At 39.8% G+C, this 24,142-nt stretch overlaps 1 protein-coding gene across 2 annotated transcripts in view; it reads left to right on the top strand.

Annotated features, from left to right (window-relative positions):
- The first annotated feature begins 12,412 nt into the window (after window positions 1–12,412).
- The window catches only part of STT3B (STT3 oligosaccharyltransferase complex catalytic subunit B), a 104,319-nt gene continuing 92,589 nt past the window's right edge, over window positions 12,413–24,142 (top strand). The window contains exons 1-2 of one of the 2 annotated variants that reach the window (XM_045385225.3): window positions 12,413–13,090; window positions 16,997–17,136. In XM_045385225.3, the coding sequence (XP_045241160.1) occupies window positions 16,997–17,136 (140 nt within the window). In that variant the 5' untranslated portion in view covers window positions 12,413–13,090. The remainder of the gene's footprint in view (window positions 13,091–16,996; window positions 17,137–24,142) is intronic. The other variant, XM_005545559.5, reaches the window with a different exon arrangement.

The raw sequence follows: 24,142 nt of genomic DNA, 5'->3' as shown, positions 1-24,142 counted from the left end.
ACTTTTAATTAATACTATGTTTCTTTATCTTAAAGAAGAGAATGTGTACAGCATATTAGAATTTATTCTCACTTTTGGCTCATAAATTTGCTACATGGAATTTTATAAACTATATTGTAATAACCAGGAACAAGTAATATTTTTCATACACTAGATTATTATTTTCAATTTATCATTCTCCTGTAATAGGATTATACAACCATCTTCTTTCCCATAAGACTTTGTAATGATTCCCAGGAGAATCGGTGGTGTATACAGCCCCACCCCATTGATGTGGATATAAATCTGTTTGCATGGAGACTCCGTCTCAAAAAAAAAAAAAAAAAAAAAATCTGTTTGCATGATTTGGCTTGATTCTTGAGCTTCTGCCACTCATCCTGAAACAAGGATGATCTGAATAGCCACTGGGTCCAAGGACATTGAAGAGATACATGGAGGAGATCTCAACTCTGTCCACACCTAAAGCTAAATCTACTTGATATCAGCTGAGCCCAGCAGAATCACAGACTACTCACAGACCAATGAGTGAAAATAAATGCTTGTTGTGATAAGTCACTAAATTTTGGAGTTTTGTGTTATGCAGAATTATTTTAATTATTGTATCCGTAGCTGACTAATACAACCCAACCCTATTATAAAATAATGCTAAAAATAATGCTTTCTCTTTCAAGTTTAAAGTGTCAGGTATTCTGTCTCTGGTAATTTGTAGTATCTTGAGACTCTAAAATTTTTTATAATCAAAATGTATTACCTTTGCAATATTGTAATTAGCATGGCAAATTGGAAAGCATTCAAGATATACTAGGAGTCACTAGAACTGGATTCTAATCCTGGTTTGGCCACTATAAGTAATGTGTCATTCACAAGCTGCTTAACCTTTCTGGACCTCTCAGTTATTTATAGAATGAGGGTTCAACTAGATTCTCTGTGGCCAAAATGTTATAGTTGTGGTCTTCAAGTTCATGTAATGTGTGTACATAAGAATGAAATAGAATAATTATGTTATATGCTAAATGATTTTCAAATATAGGTAAAATAATAATTCAAGGTGTAAGAATTCTGAGCATGTTTTTATATTCTTGAGTTTCTTAGATAAATGAGATACGTGTATCAGTAAGTTTCTTAGATTTAGTCTGGCTGACTCTCATAAGACTCAGGTCTCACAATTTCAAAAATGTTTGTGAATATTGTAGAATAGAGAAAGTGACCTAAAGAAAAATGTATTGATTACCTAGGTTGTACTCAGTGCACATGTATTAATTAGTCCACTCAATCTGCATTAGCAGAATACCACAAACTAGGTGGTTTCAACATAAGAATTTTATTTTCTCACTGCTCTAGACACTGGAAATTCAAGATCAACATGTCAACTGGTTGGTTCCTGGTAAGGGTTCTCTCCTTGGGTTGCAGATGGCTGCCTTCTTGCTGTGTCCTCCTGTGGCCTTTCCTCTGTGTAGTGCAAATAGAGAAAGAGAGATCTCTGGTCTGTTTTTATGAGGACACTAGTCCTATCAGATTAGAGCTCTACTCTATCACCTCATATGACCTTAATTACTTTTTTAAAGGCCTCTCTCCAAATACAGTCATATTGGGATTAAGACATCAAATTTGAATTTTGGTGGGACAAAGTTCAGTCCATACCAACACTTATAATGAAAGAATAATTTAGTGGAAGGAACACAGATTCTGGTTTCAGATAAGGCAAGGATGAACATCAGATCCTGTTACATAAGGTATCTCTAAATTCTTTCCCATAGAAGAATGACTTACGGGCAAAAATACACAAGAAAATTAGATTTTTATGGACTATGCTCCACCTTTTTGCAAGCAGGCCAATCTTTGGATTTGGAGGTGAAAAACTGCTATGATTTTACCCAATGTTTCAATTCATACTTTATGGAGAAACATGGCCATTTCTCTATACAACCAGGTCCAGACATGCAAGCTCTGCATTATACGTCAGATATGACCGACCTTCAACCCCATCCTATTCCTGCATTCTCACCTGGATCAAAAGCAACACTCCAAGGTTCCATGTACACGCTCAGGTTATCCTACATATAGGACAGCAATATTGGCCCTGACACACGGAATATGTATGTTGTGCTGAACCCTCTCAGCACTTAACCAAATATACACTGTCCATCTGGAACAAAATTGCTGAACCACCAGTTCATTCACTTGATAGTATTCTTCTACCAATTCCTTCACCTTAAATTTTACAGATTTGCTCAGCTGCTGCCTTTGCACTCAAGTCCTTTCTTCTAGCAGTAATGTAGAAGTACTCAAATTACGATTTTGTAGTCACACAACTGGGAAGCTGCACTTAAGACTAAATGAGATGATAGATACAGACACTATGTAGTCATAGACACCTTGAAATTTGCTTCAAGATGATAGCAAACATTTTTGTAAACAAGTGAACTTTCATATTGCAAACAATGCATCAGTGGAAACTTCCTTTTAAGAAAAACAACTTTGAGACACTTTTGGTGTTAGTTTTGTAACCTCAGGTAAATATTTTAGTCTTTTAATGCTTTGATTTCCTTCACAGTAAACTGAAGATGATAATTCGTACTTTGTAAAGCAGTGGTTCTTAAACTTTGACATTAGTTTGAGAAAAATATCTGGAGTCCTGACTGAAAATGCAGAGTACTTAGGGTACACCCAGACATACTAAACAGATGGCCCAAAAAGCAGCATTTTTAGGAAGCACCCCAAGAATTTATGATGTAAGCATTACTGTACTCTTGTTTTGTGAAATATAGTAGTAAAAAATTAATTAAGTGAGAAACTATCAAGCACTGGTTCCCTTTCCCATACATGAACAATAATCACTGTAACATTCATTTAAAAAAATTAAATCTGAGATCAAGAGTTGGTGACTAACCTAAGTGCCCATTGACTAATGAGTGGATAAAGAAAATATGGTATGTGTACACAATGGAATATTACTCAGCCATAAAAAAAAAAGAATGAAATACTGTCTTTTGAAGCAACTTAGATGGAGCTGGAGGCCATTATTCTAAGTGAAGCAAATAAGGAATGGAAAACCAAATATTGTATGTTCTCACTTGTAAGTGGGAGCTAAGCTATGTACACAAAGGCACGCAGAGTAATATAATGGGCTTTGGAGACTCCGAAAGAGGAAAGGTGAGAGGGGGGTGAGGGATTAAAAAAAAACTATATTTTGAGTACAAGGTACACTATTTGGGTGACAGTGCACTAAATTTTAGACTCCACCACTATACAATTCATCTATGTAACCAAAAACCACTTGTACCCCAAAAGCTGTTTAAATTCAAAAATACATTTTAAAACAAAGTTTAGGGGAAAATTTAAAAAGGTATGAATTTAAAAGAATATGATAACAACTAATAAAAATGATAAGGTATTTTCTTTCATATGCAGAACAAAAGTGTTGGTGGCTAATTTCTTTCTTTTTTTTTTTTTTTTTTTTGGAGAGACGGAGTCTCGCTCTGTTGCCCAGGCTGGAGTGCAGTGGCGCCATCTCAGCTCACTGCAACCTCCCCCTCCCAAGTTCAAGCAATTCTCCTGCCTCAGCCTCCCAAGTAGCTGGGACTACTGGTGCACGCTGCCATACTCAACTAATTTCTTTTGTATTTTAGAAGAGACGGGGTTTCACTATGTTGCCCAGCTGGTCTCAAACTGCTGAACTCAGGCAATCCACCCACCTCAGGCTCCCAAAGTGCTAGGATTACAGGCGTGAGGGTGGCTACTTTCAAGACACACTTGAACCTCTCTCACCCCCCAAAAACCAAAGTAACAAGTATATATCTAGGTGCCAACAAACTAGTCTAGGAACAGCCTAGACAAGATGCAGGCCAGTTACTGTGCTCTTTTCTAAGAGGCTTCAGCATGATGTCAGAGCCACAAACCCCTATTGGAGGCTTATTGTACATAAGTGACCATATATTGCAGTATGTGGCCCTATTACCCTAGCCACAACTGACAAGGCCAGAGAAATTAGCCTTATCTAAAAGTCTGCCAATGTCTCCTAGCCTATAGAGCGAGTGACCCCATACAACAACCCAATAAGAGAGCCCTATACTGGAGGGTAACTTCTTGACCCAACCACATATTCTCTCCTTGGGAGCTCCAATCTGAGTCATACTTGCATTTGAGAGGAATGCTGAAGCAGTGTTCCATCCATATCCAAGATTCTCAGATTACACAAGCATTTGTGCGTACCCTTCCCTGGAGCTTTTCTTCCCAATGACCAGAAAGCTGGAAGTGCCTAGAAGCTCATGCATCTCCTCAATTAGTCAGTGACTGAGAGGTGTTAGTCTGGGATGAAACTAAAGGACTCTCCATGGTCTTTGCCTGAGATTGCATTGTTGCTTGGCTTGTTAACCTTCTCCCTCCCCTACTGATGTTTCCTGAGAACACTTAATAACTCACCTTAACAAATCACACAGAAGTTCTGGCTCTGCTTCTGAAGAAACTTATCTAAGACAGATGCACAAAGATTTCATGAGAAGCAGAGAGATATTCAAGAGGGGGCAATCAGTAAGTGACCCAAATATAACTCCGTTCAACTCCAGGATGGCTTAAACCAATGAGTGTTTCTTATTCTCTTGGCAGAATAAGAGCAGTAGGAGCCAGAGGGAAGTCTATGTTAAGAGTCTAGTGAGTGAGTTAGGGGAGGAGAGCCAGTCACAGAGGAAACCACGGCGGAACACTGGAGAAAGTGTCTGGACAGGGTGTGGGGTAGGGAGCTGCTGAGTGCAGGGAAGATGACAGGTCATGCTGCTGGCTTAGTAGAGTTTTGTTGAGCCACCAGAACTGCTGTATGAAATAAATTCCCGTTTTCTATGATGTATGGCTGTACAGCTGCAATGATATCTGTCCATTACTCCTCTGTGTATCCTTTTTAATAAACTCCATTACCCAGTGACCCAAATATAACTCTGTTCTTTGAAAACTCAAAGGGCCTGAGAAACCCCCGCTATCAGAAGTAGAAATAACACCCCAATCATATGCATGTCCAATGCTTTAGATGTTTAGATTATATATTAAGTAGGTCCCTTCAGCTCCTTTTAATTTTGTTTTTATTATTAAAATTATAATGTGGTTTTCTTTGTTATGACTTCTAGCTAATGCAACTTCCATTCTTTATTGTGTCACTAATTTAATAACCAACAAAATCCCTTCTAATTCCTTAGTAAATGAATTTATTATGTGTAATTATTAAGTGGAATACATTTCTTCAGTATAAAATTTATTGTAACTAAATTGAAAATTAAACATTTGAGATATCAACAATTTACAACAATAACAAGTAGAAGAATTTTTAAAAATGTGTAATTCTGAAGCTCAACATATTAAGTTCTCTTGTTAAGCCAGAGAGAGTCCCTATTTCAAATCTTCTGTTTTCTTGACACCTATAGGTTGAAATCTTTGTTTTATAGGTTTCTGTTTGGAACTTCACTGACTTATTTTATGGTCAACCACATAAGAACATAACAATACATTCTCTTAAAAATATAGTGCAGATACTGATTCTGTGATTGCTTGGATTACAATTTTAAAAATACGAACACAAATCTATGGGCATAGGTGATGGTATCACATCTGAAGCACTCTAATTGTAGTTAAACTGCATTGAAAGAAAACATTTGCTGAGGTTACCTATTTATTCATCTACTTCTATAAAGCTCTCAGGAAAAGGTGGACAGTTTAGTTAGACATCAGGAAGGCACACAACGTAATGACATTACAAGAAATTCAGATAAAATTCTATCTGAATTTCTTAACACATCATAAAAAATTGCTTCATTGCTTCAAAGATACTTTCAGGAAGTACATGATCTAGAATAGATAATCTAGGGGATATGCTAAATTGAACAGTAGAAGAGTTTTTATTTTGCAAGAACGGATTTGCGTGAATTTAATACAGATGACCTCATTTTCTGAGCAACTAGCAAATAAAACTATACATGTTAATGGTTTCCATAACATAGGAGCATACTCTTCCAATAATTATGCTTAAGAATATACAATCAGTAATGGCAATTCTGCCTCATTGAGGATGTGAAAAGACTGTCTTAAATATTAAATAAGTACCTTTAGCCTTACTCATAAAGGAAATGCAAATTAAAACTACCAGTTTGTACCTCATTTGTTGGCAAAAAGCCAACAGTTCGTTACACTCGGTGAGCCCTCAGAAATGGGCTTCTCACACATTGTGGGAATGCAATTGGTACAACCCCTCACTGAGAACAACTTATCTATTGAAATTACAAATGGACATACCTATACCAAATTTTCCTTATGGAAATTCCAATCAACACTCTTCCACTTAGGCAAAATTCCTTCTGCATAAATTTATTAATTACAGCCTTTTCTGTAGTAGCACAAGACCAGTAAAAGCCCAAACAGCCACTAGTGGTTGAATTAATTATGGTGCATCCTCTCCAGGATGGCTTAAACCAATGAGTGTTTATTATCTTGGTAAAGGCACTTGGTCAGGCGTCAGTGTATAGGCCGGGTGTGGTGGCTCACGCCTGTAATCCCAGCACTTTGGGAAGCCAAAGTGGACAGATCACCTGAGGTCAGGAGTTCAAGATCAGCCTGGCCAATATGGCAAAATCCTTCTCTACTAAAAATACAAAAATTAGCCCGATGTGGTGGTGGGTGCCTGTAATCCCAGCTACTCGGGAGGCTGAGGCGGGAGAATTGCTTGAACCTGGGAAGCAGCAATTGCAGTGAGCTGAGATCATGTCATTGCACTCCAGCCTGGGAGACAGAGTGAGACTTCGTCCCAAAGTGAAAAAGAGGAATGGGCACATGATCTAAGACAGACTAATCAGAGCCACTGGAAACCAATTTCAGGACTTTTGCTTGTGTTCTCAGGAAAACCAGGCATGCCTAAAGAAATGAAGCTGTCAACTTAGAGCAATATAAAGTCAATATGGTCATGAGAGGTGGTGGTGCCAATATGCTCTAAGAGAAAGTCTGCTAAAATAATTTCTGGGAAAATGTTTTTCTTAAAAAAGGAAGACATATGTGATTGGCATCTTCCTGTCTCCTAACCTTCTGCCTCAAGTGCCCGTGTGATGTCTGGGACTGCAGCAGCTATCTTACAATAGTGAGGCAATAATCAAGACAATGAAAACTAATATGCTAAGTGAATTGAAAGTGTATTACTAGGTTCAATCAGGAAAACAGAGATACTCTAGGTACTTCAGGAATAAAAGGTTTAATCAAGAATGATTATTTACACTAATGTTGAAAGACCATAGGGAATAAAGATAAGGGAAGTTGTTGCCTGAAGGTCAAGGTCAATGAAGGAGACTTTGAAAACTTTAGCCTGAAGGACTAAAGCAGGAAGCTCTCAGAACTTCTCTAGGAAACTGCTCCAGTTCTCAATAATCTCCAAAAAGCTCCCCAAAATTGTCTTAGTCAATGACAATTATGTAAGTGGCACACCAGTCAAAAAGATGTGTAAATCTTACACTTGCCCATTCTTTCTTTTCTATCTGAAATCCTCTGTCTTTTTTGTCGACTGAGCTCCCCTCACTGACAAAAAGTAACATGGAGTCATATGAGAAAAGAATGTGGGAAAAGTACTCCTCAGCTTCTGCTATGCAATGCAAAGGACAGCATAAAAGGGGGTGAAAATGACATCCAAGAATCCAGCAAAGAGTATAAAGACAGAAAAAGTGGAAAGCTTTGTTGAGCAAGTGACTTCATACCAGCAACCACCTTTCTCTAGATTTCACTTTATGAGAGAAAATAAACTTCTATTTGTTTAAGCCATTATCCTTTGGCCCTTTTTGAAATCAAATGCTTGCCTCACTGTTACAATGTCCTTTTATGAAAATCATGAGATAGTGGGCATAGAAATGTGAATTTTCAGAAGTACTAAAACAGAAAATTAATTTGCTATATATGATCTGGAATCTTAAGACTAGGGTGTGGCGTTGTTTCAAGGGTAGCAAATAAAGATAAAATGTGACAGTGCATCTCCGCTCTAGATATTTGCAAATGTCAATTATGTGACAGACTGTGGCAACCCCTAGTGTGGTGTGTCTGGTACAAGCGCAGATGTCATGTTGTTTGTGTTTCTCTAGGAAGAATGAAGCCCACTTTCTGACCTGTGTCATTCCTGGGACACATTACAGGCACTTAAATCTTTTCTTGATCACTGTGAGAAATGCTAGGGACTGCAGATCATAATTTAGGTTTTTTTTTTTTTTTTTTGGTCTGATTTGGTGGTCCTGTCTGTGCTTTTGAAACCAGACTTTTAGAAAAGGTGGTATACATTCCCTGCCTGCACATCTCTTGCCACTGATCCCTTCTCACCTGCTGCCATCTGGTTTCTGCCCCTATGACTCCACTAAAATTGACCTTGCTAAAGTAATTGGTGAACTCCTGGTTGCCAAAAGAAAGGTACACTTTTCAGCTGTGTCACACTCCATTTCTCTGTACCTTGTGCTACTTCTGACTTCATTTTATTTCCCTTTCTTCACTGCTGGGACATCACTCTCTCTGCTGGTTCTTTTTTCTCTTTGATTTCTCTATTTGGGCTTCCTATAGGCACATCTAAATTTGGGAGGTCCTTAGGGCTCTACCCTCAACCCTTCTCTCCTTGTCTATAACTTTGATTCCAGCAAAATTTCACCCATAGCCATGGAGTCCCAAGCCTTTATTCCCAGAAAACCCTTCCTCCTGAGCATCACATCTCTTTAAGTGTCTGTTATCCAGCTCCTCTTGGGTATCCTACAGGGACCTAAAACATCACATGTCCGAAGCTGATTTGATCCTCTTCCCTCCAAACCTGTTGCTTGTCCTTTGCTTCGTATTTCTGAGACATCACTTTCCATCCAAATAACCAAACCAGAAACTCCAGATTTGTCCTAAACCCTACTTTTATTTTACCCCAATCACCAATTTCTGGACTCTACCCTCTTGATACCTCTCCTATCTGTCCTCTCCTCTCCGGGCCCTACTGTCTGTCCCAGTTTTCGTACCTAATTCTCTTGCTTAAACTTCTGTAAATGCTTCCTTATTTATCTCCTTCTACTCTCACCCATTCTAGTACATCTTTCATACTACTGTCATTTTTTTTCTTCCATCAGCCAAGTCTGATCATGTTATTGTTGGTCAAAATGTTTCAATGAGTCCCAGCTGCTTACAGAATAATATTTATACTCCTTTACCAGGCAGACAAGTCCTTGATAATCTGGTTCTTAGCTCTCTTTCAGTTTCATCTCCCAATGCACCTTCATTAATATTAAACTTTGTGTATTAATTTGAAGGACTTCCTTGTTCCTTTTTGGAATCCCCTATCCCTCTTCCTGGTGTGTCTTGTGAACTTCTGCTCATCCCTCAAGTTTCAGCTCAAATACTCCCTTCCCCTGGAAGCTGGGCCTCTGATTCCACACCACTCTGCTCATCACGTTGCACCCACAGTGTTTGACTATCTGACTCCTGAGAGATTTGAACTCAGGAGGATGTTACAAGCACCTAGCAGGATTAAGAACCTCAAGTGCAAAAAGGCAAACACATTCAAGCTTCTTGCACAAACTGTAAACGATTTTTCCACGTTGATAGGCTAGAAATTGCGAATTCACAATGCTGCAATTTATTTTTATGAGTTCTCTAGTGGTTCCACAATAGCATATACCTCACAAAAGTAACCTCTGAATTCTCAGGTAGATATGAGATCTCTTACTGGTCTCCTCTCCAAAATGCTTTTCACATTGCAGCCTTGGTAATCTTTTCAAAACACACATCTGATCAACTCTCTCCCTCTATCTCAAATACACCACATGCTGCTTAAAACCCTTTATGGCTTCTCCATATTCTGAAGTTAAAATGAAGCAAAAAATACCTCTTAAAAGGACGTACACTATCTGATCATTCCTTTGACTCCTACTCTACCTTGTCCCACTGTCTGTGTTGCAGCCACTTTTCTGGATTCCTTGTATGCCTCCCGTCCCACTGCAGAGCCTTTGCATGTGTTTCTCTGTCTACGTAACGTGTTCCATTATCCTTCTCCTAGTCCATTCATCATCACCCCCAGTGCTGCTTCCTCAGGGTAATGTTTCTCATCCTTCTCATGTAGATCAAATTCCCCACGTGCCTGTCCTCCACAGTGTTTGTCACCCTGCATTTTGGTCCTGAACCATGTGATGATTTGGTTAGTACCTCCCTTCCTAGGGCTGGCTGGTGAACTCTGTGAGAGTAGGAGGCACGTCTCTCCTGTTCCTAGCTGAATCCCAGTGCATCCCAGTTCACTCACAGTGGTTGGCATAAAGGAGTTCAATATATACTTGCTGAATGAATGAGTGAATAAATGAAGGTCAAAAATCAAAGGGTTTTCATGTTTTTTACCTTTACCACTACCCTGTATTTGCACGTTCCTTAACAATTTCCTAAAATGCTTTCAAATAAGCTATCTTTTTTAACATTAACAACTGACTTTAACAGCAGGAAGGGCAACCCATGCAGGCGACATGTCCAATGCTACATGACTAGTAAGCAACCATAGGCTAGAACTTAGCCTTGAAGACTTAGACTAGAACTAAGCCTTGTCACTTTTCAGACCAGGCCTATGGCCATTAAACAGCCAAAACAGGAAGCAAAAGAAGATAACATAGAACTTAATAGGGAATAGATACACAAAGACAATAAAATAGAAATATCCAAACAAATTAAAACACAAATTTTATTTCAGGCTGATAAAACTTTGGTTCAGGGAACACAGACAAAAATCCTTGGCTGTCATTTCAGCATCACCGTTTGGGCTACGAGGAAAAGCATGTCGTCTTTCTCTGTGTAACAGAGGCAGTTAATATTTTATCTTAATTCTCCTTAAAATGTAGATGTTCAATAAATGTCGGCTATTAAATTGTTGGTGGGAAAATCTATTTCTGGAAACCTTTTCATTCTTTCCTTAATAAGACTATTTACGGTTTTTTTAAGGAAACAAGACAAAACGTAACCACTTAGCAGGTTAAAAAGGTAGCTGGAGTTGCCTTACTTTCAAAGAGCTACCTCAAAAGAGCTAGTTCATTTATCTAACATTTTGAAAAGGCCTCTATTAATACTGAAACACAATTTGTAGTTTAAAGAGAAAAATCTGAATCACCTAAGAAAATAATTCAGGGCCTTTATAGTTTTACACTAGTATGCCCGTTAATATCCAGATGTTACTTACCTAATAAAATGTACAATTAGCTGTGAATTGACATGAACAAGTATTTACTGAGCACCGATTACGCCGAAAGCTCCGTACTTTCTATGGGGTTTATATCAGAGCAATCCGAGTCTCCCCACTACCTCACTTAGTTTAGGCTCATTTTGCCCTGAGTTTATCTGGTAACACTTTATTTTAGCGGACGAGGGGGGACGTGGGGAAAGGAATGGAAGGTATACAAATACAAGGTAGACGTGCAGAAATTCGTGCACGAGAATCTTCGTTGTTATTTAGTAAAGTAAGAACTGGAAACAGCTTAACGTCCAGGGTAAGTTAGTTTCACTCATTCGACGGAATGTATGCAGCCGTTAATGCACTTCTGCATTTTCCCATATTTCCAGTGAACATACAGTTCTTTTGCAATACGGAGTACAAACGACAAAGGGCGAGAGAAGGTCGCATTTTGCCTGCCGGAGCTAGGGGCGCGCTTGCCGGCTCCAACCAGTTTCCGGTGCCGGAAAACTTGTCTTCGCTCACATTCTCGGATTCCCGCGGCCGCAGAAGCCGGAGGCGGGACGTGGAGTACAGGGAGCAGGGCAGGCCATGTCACTGCCACCGCGGGCTCACTCACAACGCCAGGCAAGGAGCGCCGCGGGCGGCAGAGACCCTCGGCCAGACCCACGCGCCGAGGGCTATGGTAATGCGCCTGCGCGTCCGTCACGTGGTGAGGGCTCCGCGCAAAGCGGGTTAAAAGTCACGACCGCGGAGAGCCCGCGAGCGTCCCGCTGGTCGGTGCGGCGCTCTCAGCGCCCTTTAAGCCGAGTTTGACCGAGGCCGCTCCGCAGTTCCCGCCCCTCAGCCCAGCTCTGCTCCATGAACCTAGCGGAGCCGCCTAGTACCCTTCCTCGCCGACCGCACAGGCGCGCGAAACCGCGTCTTTCAACTGACAATGAAGCCGTAGCCGCGCAGCTCGGCCGCTCCGGGCGAATGGGCGCGAGGCCGGGAGAGGGAGGGGAAGTGGGAGACGGTTGGGTCGAGCACCGCCCTAGCTCGCGCCCCTATTGGTGGGCGCCGCGGTTCTGGGCCCGCCCCCTAACGGACCTGTCGCTTTGTGACAGGCGGAGGGGCCAGTTCCTGTCGGGCCGGGGGCGGAGTCAGAGGTTGCTTGAGCTCCGCCCGGACTCCAGGGGGCTCCTCCCCTTGCTCCTCTCGGCTGGGCGGGCGGCGGGCGAGAGAGGGAATGTCATTGCTTCTTAGAGCCGTGGTGCCGCCTCCGTCTGCTGCTGCTTCTCTGGCGCCCTCGTCCCGTCGGCTTTCGCCGCCGCCGCAGCTGCACTGGGGATACGGATGGCTAGCGGGGCGCAGGGGCCATCTGGGTTGAGAGAGCGGCGTTCGCGGCCGCTGCTGAGGCGGAGACTCCCCGCCGCCGCTTCCTCCACCCCCAGTCCCCCGGCCTCGCGGCGCTGAGGGCGGGAGCGCGCAGAGCTCTTCCCTCCTCCTCCTTTTTCTTCCTCCTCCTCCTCCTCCTCCTCCGGGTCCCCGCCCAGCACCCCTCGCACCAGGCGGCGGCGGCGGCGGAGGAGGAGAGCTAGACCCGCCGCCGGGGCACAACATGGCGGAGCCCTCGGCCCCGGAGAGCAAGCATAAGTCGTCCCTCAACTCGTCCCCGTGGAGTGGCCTCATGGCCCTGGGGAACAGCCGGCACGGCCACCACGGGCCCGGGGCCCAGTGCGCGCACAAGGCTGGCGGCGCGGCGCCGCCGAAGCCGGCCCCCGCGGGGCTGTCCGGGGGACTGTCGCAGCCGGCTGGGTGGCAGTCGCTGCTCTCCTTCACCATCCTCTTCCTGGCCTGGCTTGCTGGCTTCAGCTCCCGCCTCTTCGCCGTCATCCGCTTCGAAAGCATCATCCACGAGTTCGACCCGTGGTAAGTGCCCCGCCGCCCCTCCCCCGCCCGCGGCCCGCGGGAAACCGGGACCCGCTCCTCTGCCGGCCGCGGCTCTCCTCGACTTGGCCCCGCGCCGCCGCTGAGCCCCGCTCGCGTCCTGGCTGAGGCGGGCGCGGGTCCGGGAGCTCCGGGCGCGCCCCCTGCCCGTGGGCGAAGTTTGCCCTGAGCAGCCTGAGGCGGGGCGTCGGGGTCCGGGAGCGAAACCTTGACCCTCGGCCGGGCTAGTGCGACGGCTGCCAGGAGTGTGGGTGCAGCCCCTCGCAGCCGGCTTTAGTCGCTGAGTCCGGACCCGCCACGCCACGAGCCGGCAGGTAGCTCCTCCGCGGACTGTCGGCGGATTCCCCGCCCTCCTCGCCCGCTGCTTTCGCGTTCTTTCATTTTTGCGGGCGCGTTTTTGCTAGTTCAGACGGAATTGGCCAGGGGGCTGCCCTGTTGCCGCCGGAGGTGGGTCCAGATGTGCTGGAACCCCGGCTGCTCACCCTTGGCAGTTTTACGCTTTTACTGTTTATTTTTTTGCTCTCATACGAGAAGGGAAAAGGAGAGTGAGTGGCGTGTTGGAGGGAAGGAAATAATATCCCTGAAAGTGATCTGAAAGCTAGCTACTCTTATTTATTTATCATTAGGTATTTTAAAGAGTGGCTTTTTTTCAGAGCTCTTAAGTGCACTCAGCTCCTTACTGTTCCACTATCGTCTTGGGTTGCTTTTTAGAACAAGATCCTTACTCTCTTAGCTACTGTCACCCTTAGTGTGTTATGCACAACATCTGAAAGCATTACATTAATTCCTTTATTGGTCTGCAGGAAGGCTTGTGGATAAGAGCAAAGAGTACCACAGTGATGGGAGTCCTAGATTATAATATCGAAGTTGCACATAGTGTAAAGGAAATTACCCCACTCTTAACGGCACTAGCTAACTTAGACACTACGTTGGTCTGTGAATTATCTAGATGGGAAGATTGCTTTAACTTTTTTTTCACAACTTGCCCAACTCGAGTTAGGATTTTTCCCCCTGAGAGTATGCCTTTTAAAGTGGTGTATTTTGTAGACCTGTCAGCCTTGAGTTAATCTTACCTCCTCACGGTTAGACCTAATTAAATTTCAGGATATTTGTTTTATCATTTGAAATACAGAGAGAGAGAATCTTTTTTGAGAGTTACTAACTATATAGATAATAAATGTTCGGGGGCGGGGGGTGACTTACCTGTATAGTAATATATCAGATTTAAGTTGTGCTGTTAAGGAGAGAAAAATTGATACTGCAACATCTATTGAACACCATAGGGGCCCACTCATGGGCAATTCAATTTAGATCAGTTAATTACTGTGACAATCTTCCATGAAATGTTTTCATTACATTTTAGAAGTTTTGATTTTGTTTTCTAACACTAGTTTAAAAAAAATAACCTTTTTGTTAACGTGCAATCACAGAAGAAAATATGTTACTGTGGACTGTTTATGAGCCTAAGAATACTTGTGAAGGCTTATTGTCACAATATTAGGTGGTCTTATTTTGAAACACTTAAGCAAATTAGATAAAAATGAAATTGGAACCAGAAAATGAAAGCTAGTATTTACTAGACAATATGAAAAGAGAAAGTTCTCTTTTCAGATTAAAATAGCAGAAATGCATGATTGACCAAACATTTCAGGTAACAAAATTGTGACTATTTCCATAGTAACATTTTTAAAAATAGAAGGCTAAGTACTGTTTAATAGTAACTCTGGGGCTGAAATTAAAGATTGCAGAAAAATTCACAACTAATGATGAGAGTTTTGTCATTTTTCTTTAAGATTAGAAATCTGCATCAAGTCAGCCAAAGATCCCCACTAAAATTGAGTAATGCAGTAATGAAAAGGCTTATTGGGTTGCTCAACAGATAAGGTGGTTCATTTTTTTATTTTTATTTTTATTTTTAATTTTTTTTAGTGTAGTCAAGAATTAAAAGTTTTCTTTTTCCAGTTGCAACAATATGTTTGGAGGGCATAACTCTTTTTCATGCACATGAAAATATGTTTGGCTGGGTGCAGTGGCTCACGCCTGTAGTCCCAGCACTTCGAGAGGCCGAGGCGAGCGGATCACCTGAGGTCAGGAGTTCGAGACCAGTCTGGCCAACGTGGTGAAGCCTCCCTCTCTACTAAAAATACGAAAATTAGCCAGGCGTGGCGCAGGTGCCTGTAATCCCAGCTACTTGGGAGGCTGAGGCAGGAGAATCGCTCGAACCCGGGAGATGGAGGTTGCAGTGAGCCAAGATCGCACCACTGCACTCCAGCCTGGGCAAGAAAGAGCGAAATTCCGTCTCAAAAAAGAAAATGTGTTTTGCTTCATTTTTTTGATATGTGAAAACGTATTTCTGACACATTATCATTTAGCTAAGTTTGTACCATTTGAAAGTATATATATCTGTTTTAAAGAGCTACTTAATTTAGGTATTCTGCATATAGTTTTAATATTGACATTTATTCTTAATTAAATGTTTATATTCATAATGTTAGATAATCCTGCTTAGTAGTAAGGAGATTTACAGAATAATGGAATGTCCCTATGCCTTACCATGAATGGAGATTTGTCAGTATGAATCTAACGTCTAATTCAGGTGACTTAATGAGAGAATCAAGTTTCAGACAAAAAAAAGTTGTTTACTTCTTGTTTTTTTTTTTTTTTCTGTCTTTTGAAGATCTCAAGTAGTTAGGCATCTCATTCATTCTTACCTAATTCTTACAGTCATTCTTTTTGAAAAGGTTAAAAGGAGGGGGATGTGTAGATTGCCTGCCATTATTACTTTGGGCTTTTAAAGCGTTTTTGGGCTTTTAAATATTTAGTTTTCTTCTATAGCTGCTAATAGTCGCAACACTTGAACTGGTCTGTAGGTGAACACTCTAGTGTTTCTAGTTTGGGAGTTGCTCAGATCACCATCATATATAGCAATGACACAGACCTTTAATAATATTTAAATGTTACTCTCAGGCTGTGCGTCCACAAACCAATTTATTCTGGCCTGCTCATACCTTCCCTGACCTCTTTTTCCATATCTCTATCAGTGGTTTCATTTCTGAAAGTCGTTTTAAGTGAAGGGTTTACTTTCCCTGTGAGCTATTTCTTTAAATTTTACAGTAGTTCTTAAATTGTGTAAAAGACTCAAGTTAGCTGCTGAAAGTGACTTCTCATCACAGAGTTATACTTGGTTTTTAAATTTGTCACCCAAGTTATTTTATATATCTTACCAGTTGTCGTGAGGGGTGGTGTGTGATTTATTTATTGAAATACACTGCACTTTAGAATTTAGCAACATTTTTGGTAACAATTTGACTTCACTTTAGTAATTCCTCCCTTATCAGCTGAGTTGAACAGATAGGAGGAAGCAGTTTGGAAATATGTGTTCTGTACTTGCCAAACATTTGATTAATCAACCACTTTAATAGTACTTAACTATACCTTTTTATCTGGAGCAAAATGCGTTTTCTACATATTTTTATTGTAACTGATAATACTTTTACTTTATATTAGCCAGATACCTTTTCCTTATCCATTATCTTGTTAAATTGTGGTAGCCTTTCCCATAGAAGCAATGAAGTTCCCTATGTGAGAACTGTCTATTTTTCCTGCCTTCGCAGGTTATAAAGTGGGTTCTCCCTAGGGAGAATTCTCTGAGCGTTAGGTTTTGGCTGTAGTTAGCAAAAATGCAGCAGATGCCTTTTTGCTGGGCAGAAAGTTGCGATTTAGAGTTGGAACTTAGAGTGCAATTTTTCCAAAGAAACTATGGTATAAATTGGTTAATTAGTATAGATATGTTTTCAAAGGAGTGATAAACCTTTGGAACATAAGCTGTTATAAGTTGGGGACTACTTCCTGTACTTTGAGGTCTCCATGTTTTCCTTCACTTTGCAGATGAAAAAAAGAGGCCTCAGTTCTGAAGAGGACAAATTGGTAGCAAAACCAGTTTTAGAACACAAACGTCCCCAAATCTTAAAAAGTCACTTTGACTGTGGGATCATTAGCATCAGCAGTCCAGCTGCACTTCAGACCAGGTATTACTATTACTGATTACTGATTTCATTGGCAATTAAATTGTGTAAATTTATGATAAGATTGGTACTACTCCCATTTCGGTTGAGCGTGATGGCTTCCATAGGTAGTAATCATGGATTTCATGAAGTGTGGTCCCTAGGGTAGTTGGGTCTGTCATGAATGCCCTTGGGACTTTTTCTTCCCTTTTTAGAGTTTTCATATCTTAAAGGCTAACTTGGGTAGGACTACGTGCCCCTTAACTGCCATGAATAGTTTGCATAAAGACAACGTTGGTTATAAACATTAGAAACTCCATATAAGGATTTACTTATAATAATCTCTGACCCAGTTGTTAATAAATATGGGCTAACTTAACTGTACCGAATCAATTTTTGTACTCTCAATAAGTTTGAGAAAATGTTAACATTTATGTTTATTGTTATATCTTAGTATTCATCTGTGCACACATGCTCTCAGAAATGAAGGATGGAAAGGTTAATATTATTCTCAAGTGACCAAATCATGTTTTTCCCTTCAATTTGTTTACTTTTAAGACTTAATGATCTTAGGGAGTGAAAATACTGCAGTTGGCTTATAAAGACCCCACAATTCAACAGACCTATTGTTAAACTATTACAAACATTTTCAAATACACAAGAAAGTTGAATTTTATAGTGAACACTCATACACGCTCACCAACTAGATTCTACAATTAATATTTTGCTTTAGCATATCTTCCTGTCCATTACTACTTTTAAATCCTGCTTGTAGACAGACATTGTTTACTATGATATGAAGAATACCATCTTTGTTCCCCAGTGCCATGATAAAGAGGATTTATTTCTGCATAGTGTTTGTTTTCTATATTATTTGAACATTTGTATATAAATGCTGTTTCAGTATCCTCAGACTGAAGTTAGGATTAGATTCCATCATTCCAGGTTTTGGTTAGCAGCTTACCTGAGTGCATTGTCAGTGCATTAGTTCCACATCTGTTAAATGACTTGACTTTGCTGAATCTGGTGTCTCAGAAGAAACTCTGAAGTGGATAGATGGATATTGATGTTGATGTTGGTTTTATTAGGTGTAATTCATGTGAAACTCCTAAATTCCTTGAATTATTAGAAGACTTTTATAGGTCAGCCTGTTGTCTCTGTCATCTTTCATCCAGAGGTAATGGTTTAGCTTTAGTGTGATTGCAAAAGTGGCTTCTGTAAATCCCTGCAATAGGAAAAAAGAAAAACATTTCCAAATGATATAGGACCCACAGATACACTATATTGGCCAAATTAATGCTGTTGAAAGGGGAAAACATGTAAATGGTTCTCCAACTACTCTGTCTTCAACCATCTCTACCTGATTTTGGTGGATGCTTTTTGTATTTAAACCAGTAATTCTTCTGAGAAGGCTTCTGTTGTCCTCCTCTTACCTACTTCTGACAAGGAGTAATTTCCGGGAATTTAGAAATTGATAGAAAGTGGTAATACTGTAGGGTTTTTTTGTTTGTTTTTAAAGTGGAATATATTAGGAGGTGAGGGTTAGTGCTGGGGGAGATAGGATCAGTTGCCCCAGAGGCTCGCATATTTAGTAAATATACATTAATCTGCATTTGTAGGCTTGCCGGGAAATCTAACTAACCACTATTTAGAATTTTATGTCTTTGGAAAAATGCTTTCATAGTTTCAAATGAAAAACATGTAAACATGTTTTGGAATATAAGGTGTACATGAATTAGTGAATGCCTCTTTGTGTTGTTCAAGATTGTGCTATTATATGTAGACAAACGAATCTCTAAAAAATTGTGACAGTTGGCACTAATTGACCACTCTCAACTGTGTCTATTCTTTACTTTCTGTGGAACTTAATGTTGCAGGATAACTTTAATGTTTGTTTTAAATGAGTAGATGCTTGGTTTTTACAGTGTTTTACAATCCAATGACATCTTAGAATTGAGGAGATGAGGTAATGTCTTTTATTTCCGTAGACAAAAGATAATTCAATTCAGTATTTCCCACAAGAATTGAAGGATACAGGTCTGCCTGACTCCAAAGTCTGTTCTTACTACACCCTCTGCCTCCAGGGCCAGCTTAACTAAAAGTGTCCTCTGTTTATGTTTTTTATCAGGTGCCCCAAATCAAGTCTTAAAATACTGGTCTATCAAAATACCTCTTCACAATCTGGGCTGTAGCTAACTAAGCTTACTAGTTGGATAGTAGCTGATTACTTTGATAGTTTTGATGGAGCAAAGAGATGAGTTGATGGTTTTAAGACTTTTAACCTTCAATTACTATGGGATTTTCAGAAACTTCGAAGAGAGTAGCTGAATGAATGAGAGGAAAAGATGATCAAATCCAACTGAATATTAAGATTTATTTTGTCTGTAAAAAGTTCATAATAATGAGATTGGAAGTCTTAAGCCGTGCCAGTTAAGGGAATTGGGAGATGGAGAGCTGAACTTTCAGAGTAGACTCAGAATTCTATAACCCACAGGATTTTTAAGAGTATATGTTGGCCACCTGTCTATTTTCTAAGAAGCTAAGGACCAGAAGGATAATACTTTTTCAAAGGTGATACATTTATAGCTTGGCTAGATTCTTTTCCATTTTCTTTGCGTCTGTGTTTGCTGTAGAAGGGAATATTTTGAAAAGTTGTTTGAAATTGTTACTTCAGAAGATGAGGGGAAGTTACTTTCTACCACTCAGTTTAAATTTACAATATTGTAAATGTTGACAATTCAGGCTTAGATATGGAAACAAATAGAGCTTTTGTGTGAAGCTTTACTTATTTGGAATTGATTATTTAAAAAATTGTGTGTACTGGTTGTCTGTAATCTCCATAAATTAGCAGTGTAAGTTTTAAAACTTTCTTCTTTTTTACCTTGTTTGCTCATTCCTATTAAAAGGGAAATGTTACTGCATAAAGACATATTTAAAGGAGTTTTGTTGATATTAGTAAAGTGTGTTAAAGTATTAATGATTAGTTGATAACCAAGTTAATATTTTCTTTTGGGGTGTTTTTTTTTTTTTCCATGCCTTACAGGTTTATTAGCTACTCTCAAGTAATTAAAGACTTTTCTCCCCAGTATGGTATTCTTTAGTGATATCTAGCAGCCCCTCCAACCTATAAAATCCTTCAAATGAATTGTGTTGAATTTTAAATATTGGTGCTTTGTTTTACTTTCTGTCCCCCCACCCCCGCAATAGATAGATAATGTTGTAACATATAAGGTATACATATATATGCAAATACTAGTTTCGAAGGTAAAATTTTATGTTTTTGCCCACACTGTTAAAAAAAATTAAAATGAGTGTAGTGTGATTTTTCAAAATTCTAGTATATCCACAGCTTAAATTATTGTTAGTTGCTGACCAAATTTGTCTTAAGGAGAACACAGGCCATAAGGAGTTGGAGAAAAGGATCATAACTGGAAACCCACTCGTGACCACCATGCACACCACATGTTTATTATTTGATGCCTGTTCTTAAAATACCAGTAACACCTGTAGAATATACCTTGTTTAAGAAGGTTTATTATTATTATTTTATTTATTTATTTATTTATTTTTGACGGAGTCTCGCTCTGTTGCCCAGGCTGGAGTGCAGTGGTGCGATCTCGGCTCACTGCAAGCTCCGCCTCCTGGGTTCACGCCATTCTCGTGCCTCAGCCTCCCGAGTAGCTGGGACTACAGGCACCCGCCACCGTATCCAGCTAGTTTTTGTGTTTTTAGTAGAGACAGGTTTTCATCTTGTTAGCCAGGATGGTCTCAATCTCCTGACATCGTGATCCGCCTGCCTCGGCCTCCCAAAGTGCTGAGATTACAGGCATGAGCCACCATGCCCAGCCTGGAAGGTTTGTTATTAAAGTAAACTATTATACATCTTATTTATGTAACCCACATCAGAAATGGAGTGAGTACAGAACTGTTGGAAGGCAGCACTCTTGTACAGTTATATTATTTGAAAATAAGTCTTAAATGGTTCTATAAACAAGAGCAAAGAAATGAGTTCTGCAAAGGATTTCATTAGAGGAGAAAAGATAATTCAGTTTCAGTTTTTAAAACAATTTTCTTTTATGATGAAGTATGACACATCCTGAAAAATATAAATCTAATGTAAAGTATAATGAACACCCATGTGACTGTTATCCAGATCAAGATCATTGCCACACCTTAGACAACCTGGTGTGTTTCTCAACCCATTCCACCCCCTGACTTTATAGTGATGACATCCTTCCTCTTTCTCATAGGTGATAAACTCTGTGTGCATTGCTAAACAATACAATTTAGTTTTGCCTATTTTTAAACTTTAGATAAATGGAGTTGTGGCTTTTGTGTCTCTTTTTTTTTTTCTTTTTTTTGGCTGAGCATTTTCTTTAAGATTCATCCTTGTTGGTCAAAGGATCGTTGACAGTATGTAAGTAATAACGTTCAGCAATAATTTGACTAACCAGGTATCTTATTCACCTGATGGGGTTGCCTGTTCTTTAATAGCAGGAAGTGCCTCTAGGAAAGAGAAGGGGAAGGTATTCTTCTCTTCACTTGAGATTTAAAAGAATTATCTTACGTCTGAACCCTTGAGCTGGAGTCATCCTTGACTAGAGTAACTTTGACGGCTTTGTTTTAAGGTACTAATTGTCCAGAGATTTAATTTATCTACAGAAACCAAGAATTTAAGAAAGTGGGTGGGAGAGAGAGACATCAGTGTCTTTCAGGAGACAAATGATAATCAGATAAATGCAAAATGACTAGTTTTTAAATGATGGCTTTTTGTCAACTATTATTTTAAAGTATTGTATATTAAAATTGGCGTAAAGGAGGGATTGGTTGATACTTCTTGAAAGCAAGAAAGAGAATACTGGAAGTGGAGGTCTGAGCTGAGGAATTTAGGAAAACCCTAAGCATGGAGTGTTTGCTGTATTGATGTATTTGCAGAGATTGTCAATCCTGGTTGGTTTTTAGGTATTTTGTTGTTTATTTGTGTAGATTTAGCAATTTTGCATTTCTGTCATAATTATTTATTAAAGAAAAATTTAAATCTAGGACTGTCTTTCTTCAAACTTTGTTTAGTCAGCCAGTATTTCTACAGAATTCAAACTTAATATTTAAACAAGTGTCTTAGGGTAGGTGTACATACTGTGTCCCATCTTCACAAAATCCCATGTGTACCTGCCAGAGAGTAATATAAATGGCTCAAATTAGGTTCTAGTTGGATGATGGTCCAACTGGGTGATTTAACCTATTTTAACGCCTCTAGTGTATTTCTTATATGAATTCCTCAAATGTAGATTTTTTTCTGAGATATATTGACTATTAAGAAAAATTCCAGGCTGGCTGGGTGTGGTGGCTCATGCCTGTAACCCTAGCACTTTGGGAGACTGAGGCGGGTGGATCACGAGGTCAGGAGTTCAAAACCAGCCTGGCCAACATGGTGAAACACCCCCCCCAAAAATTAGCCAAGCGCAGTGGCAGTCACCTGTAATCCCAGCTGCTCGAGAGGCTGAGGCAGGAGAATTGTTTGAGCCCGGGCGGCAGAGGTTGCAGTGAGCCGAGATCGCGCCACTGTACTCCAGCCTGGGCGACAGAGTGAAACTCCGTCTCGAAATAAATAAATAAATAAATAAATAAATAAATAAACAAACAAACAAACAGAGAGATAAATTCCAGGCCTACTTCTCTCAGAAATCACAGTTGATCATATGTGTCTTACGTGAGAGGTCTAGGTACAGGTTTTATTAATACAAAACAAACTAAGTTTTACTTAGGAGTTTATTTGTCTACCTAGGCCAGAGCCGTTTTGGAGATTTTAACACCTGTGTATGTAAAAACACTCAGGGAGACCTACTGTTCTTTGCCAAAGTTGGTAGCGTACTGGTATGATGATTTAAATTTTGGTGCTCATTTTTCCTCCAATGAATATAATAACTTATTACTATTATTGTAGAGAGACAAAAGATTCTTTAGGGCAAGAACATTTTTCTGATCTTTCTAGAATATCCTACACAGTATTAGGAACATAGTTAGTGCACAATGAATATTAAGACAGATCCTTTAATGATAACCACGTTTTATGTTTTGGTCATAATAGTAATACTATGGTAAGTCTCTGTTGTGCAATACTTTGAAATTTTGGATTTGACTGTGATGTCAGTAAGATCACATGTGCAGTGAACATCATCATCCCACTTTCAATAAATATGTCGTATTAATCTTAATAGAAGAAAGAAAGAGTTGACGATGAAGAAAGGAGGTAACGTTTATGGAAGAAGTGGTATATGTGAGCATCATGACAGCCATCAACAATTGGGAGATGAATGGCTGGATGGATAACTTAGGAAGAACTTTGAGGAAGATTTTAGTTTCCTGAGTATTTCTTCCAAGTACAAGTAACTCTTAGAGAGGTCTGTCTCAAGTGTTAACTCACTAGTTAGGGAACATTGAATAAGAGAAGACAAACTAGTTAATATCCAAAAACCATATGAGTTATGAAAGTTTTATTCTTTTCAAATGAGAAATGAAAAAAGACAGATGTCAGCAATAGAAGTAAAATTCACAAGCTGCCATTTTAATTGAACTTGAGAAATATATTCTGATGCGAAGGAATAGTAAGAATTGAAATTATCATTGCATACATAGGCATTAGTTAGAATATACTAAATTCATGCACATGATGAATTTGGGTGGGGTTGGATTAATGATCCATTTGGTTTCATGGCTCTTGATTTAACTTTATGATTATAGTGAATTAATATGCAAATTAAGCAACACTTTAGGAAACCATCCCAGCTCTGACTGATCTCATTTAAACTTTCCCGTAAGAGGTTAAAGGGATACTAAATGAAAATACTCATTAGGGATGAAATAAGTTGCTTGTCTTCATTAAAGTGTCTTTGCAATGGAAATAGCTTTGTTTTTGTCTAATTACTGGAGAGGATCATTGAATATTGTAGATATTTTGAGTTAAATAAACCAGATATAAAGTCTTTATTTTTCTTTTATTATGAATTGAATCCTGACAAAATGGTCAGTT

This window comes from Macaca fascicularis, chromosome 2 (assembly GCF_037993035.2).
Source record: "Macaca fascicularis isolate 582-1 chromosome 2, T2T-MFA8v1.1".
Taxonomy (NCBI): Eukaryota; Metazoa; Chordata; class Mammalia; order Primates; family Cercopithecidae; genus Macaca; species Macaca fascicularis.
The sequence above is the reverse complement of the archived record's forward strand: the minus strand, read 5'-3'. Positions and strand labels throughout refer to the sequence as shown.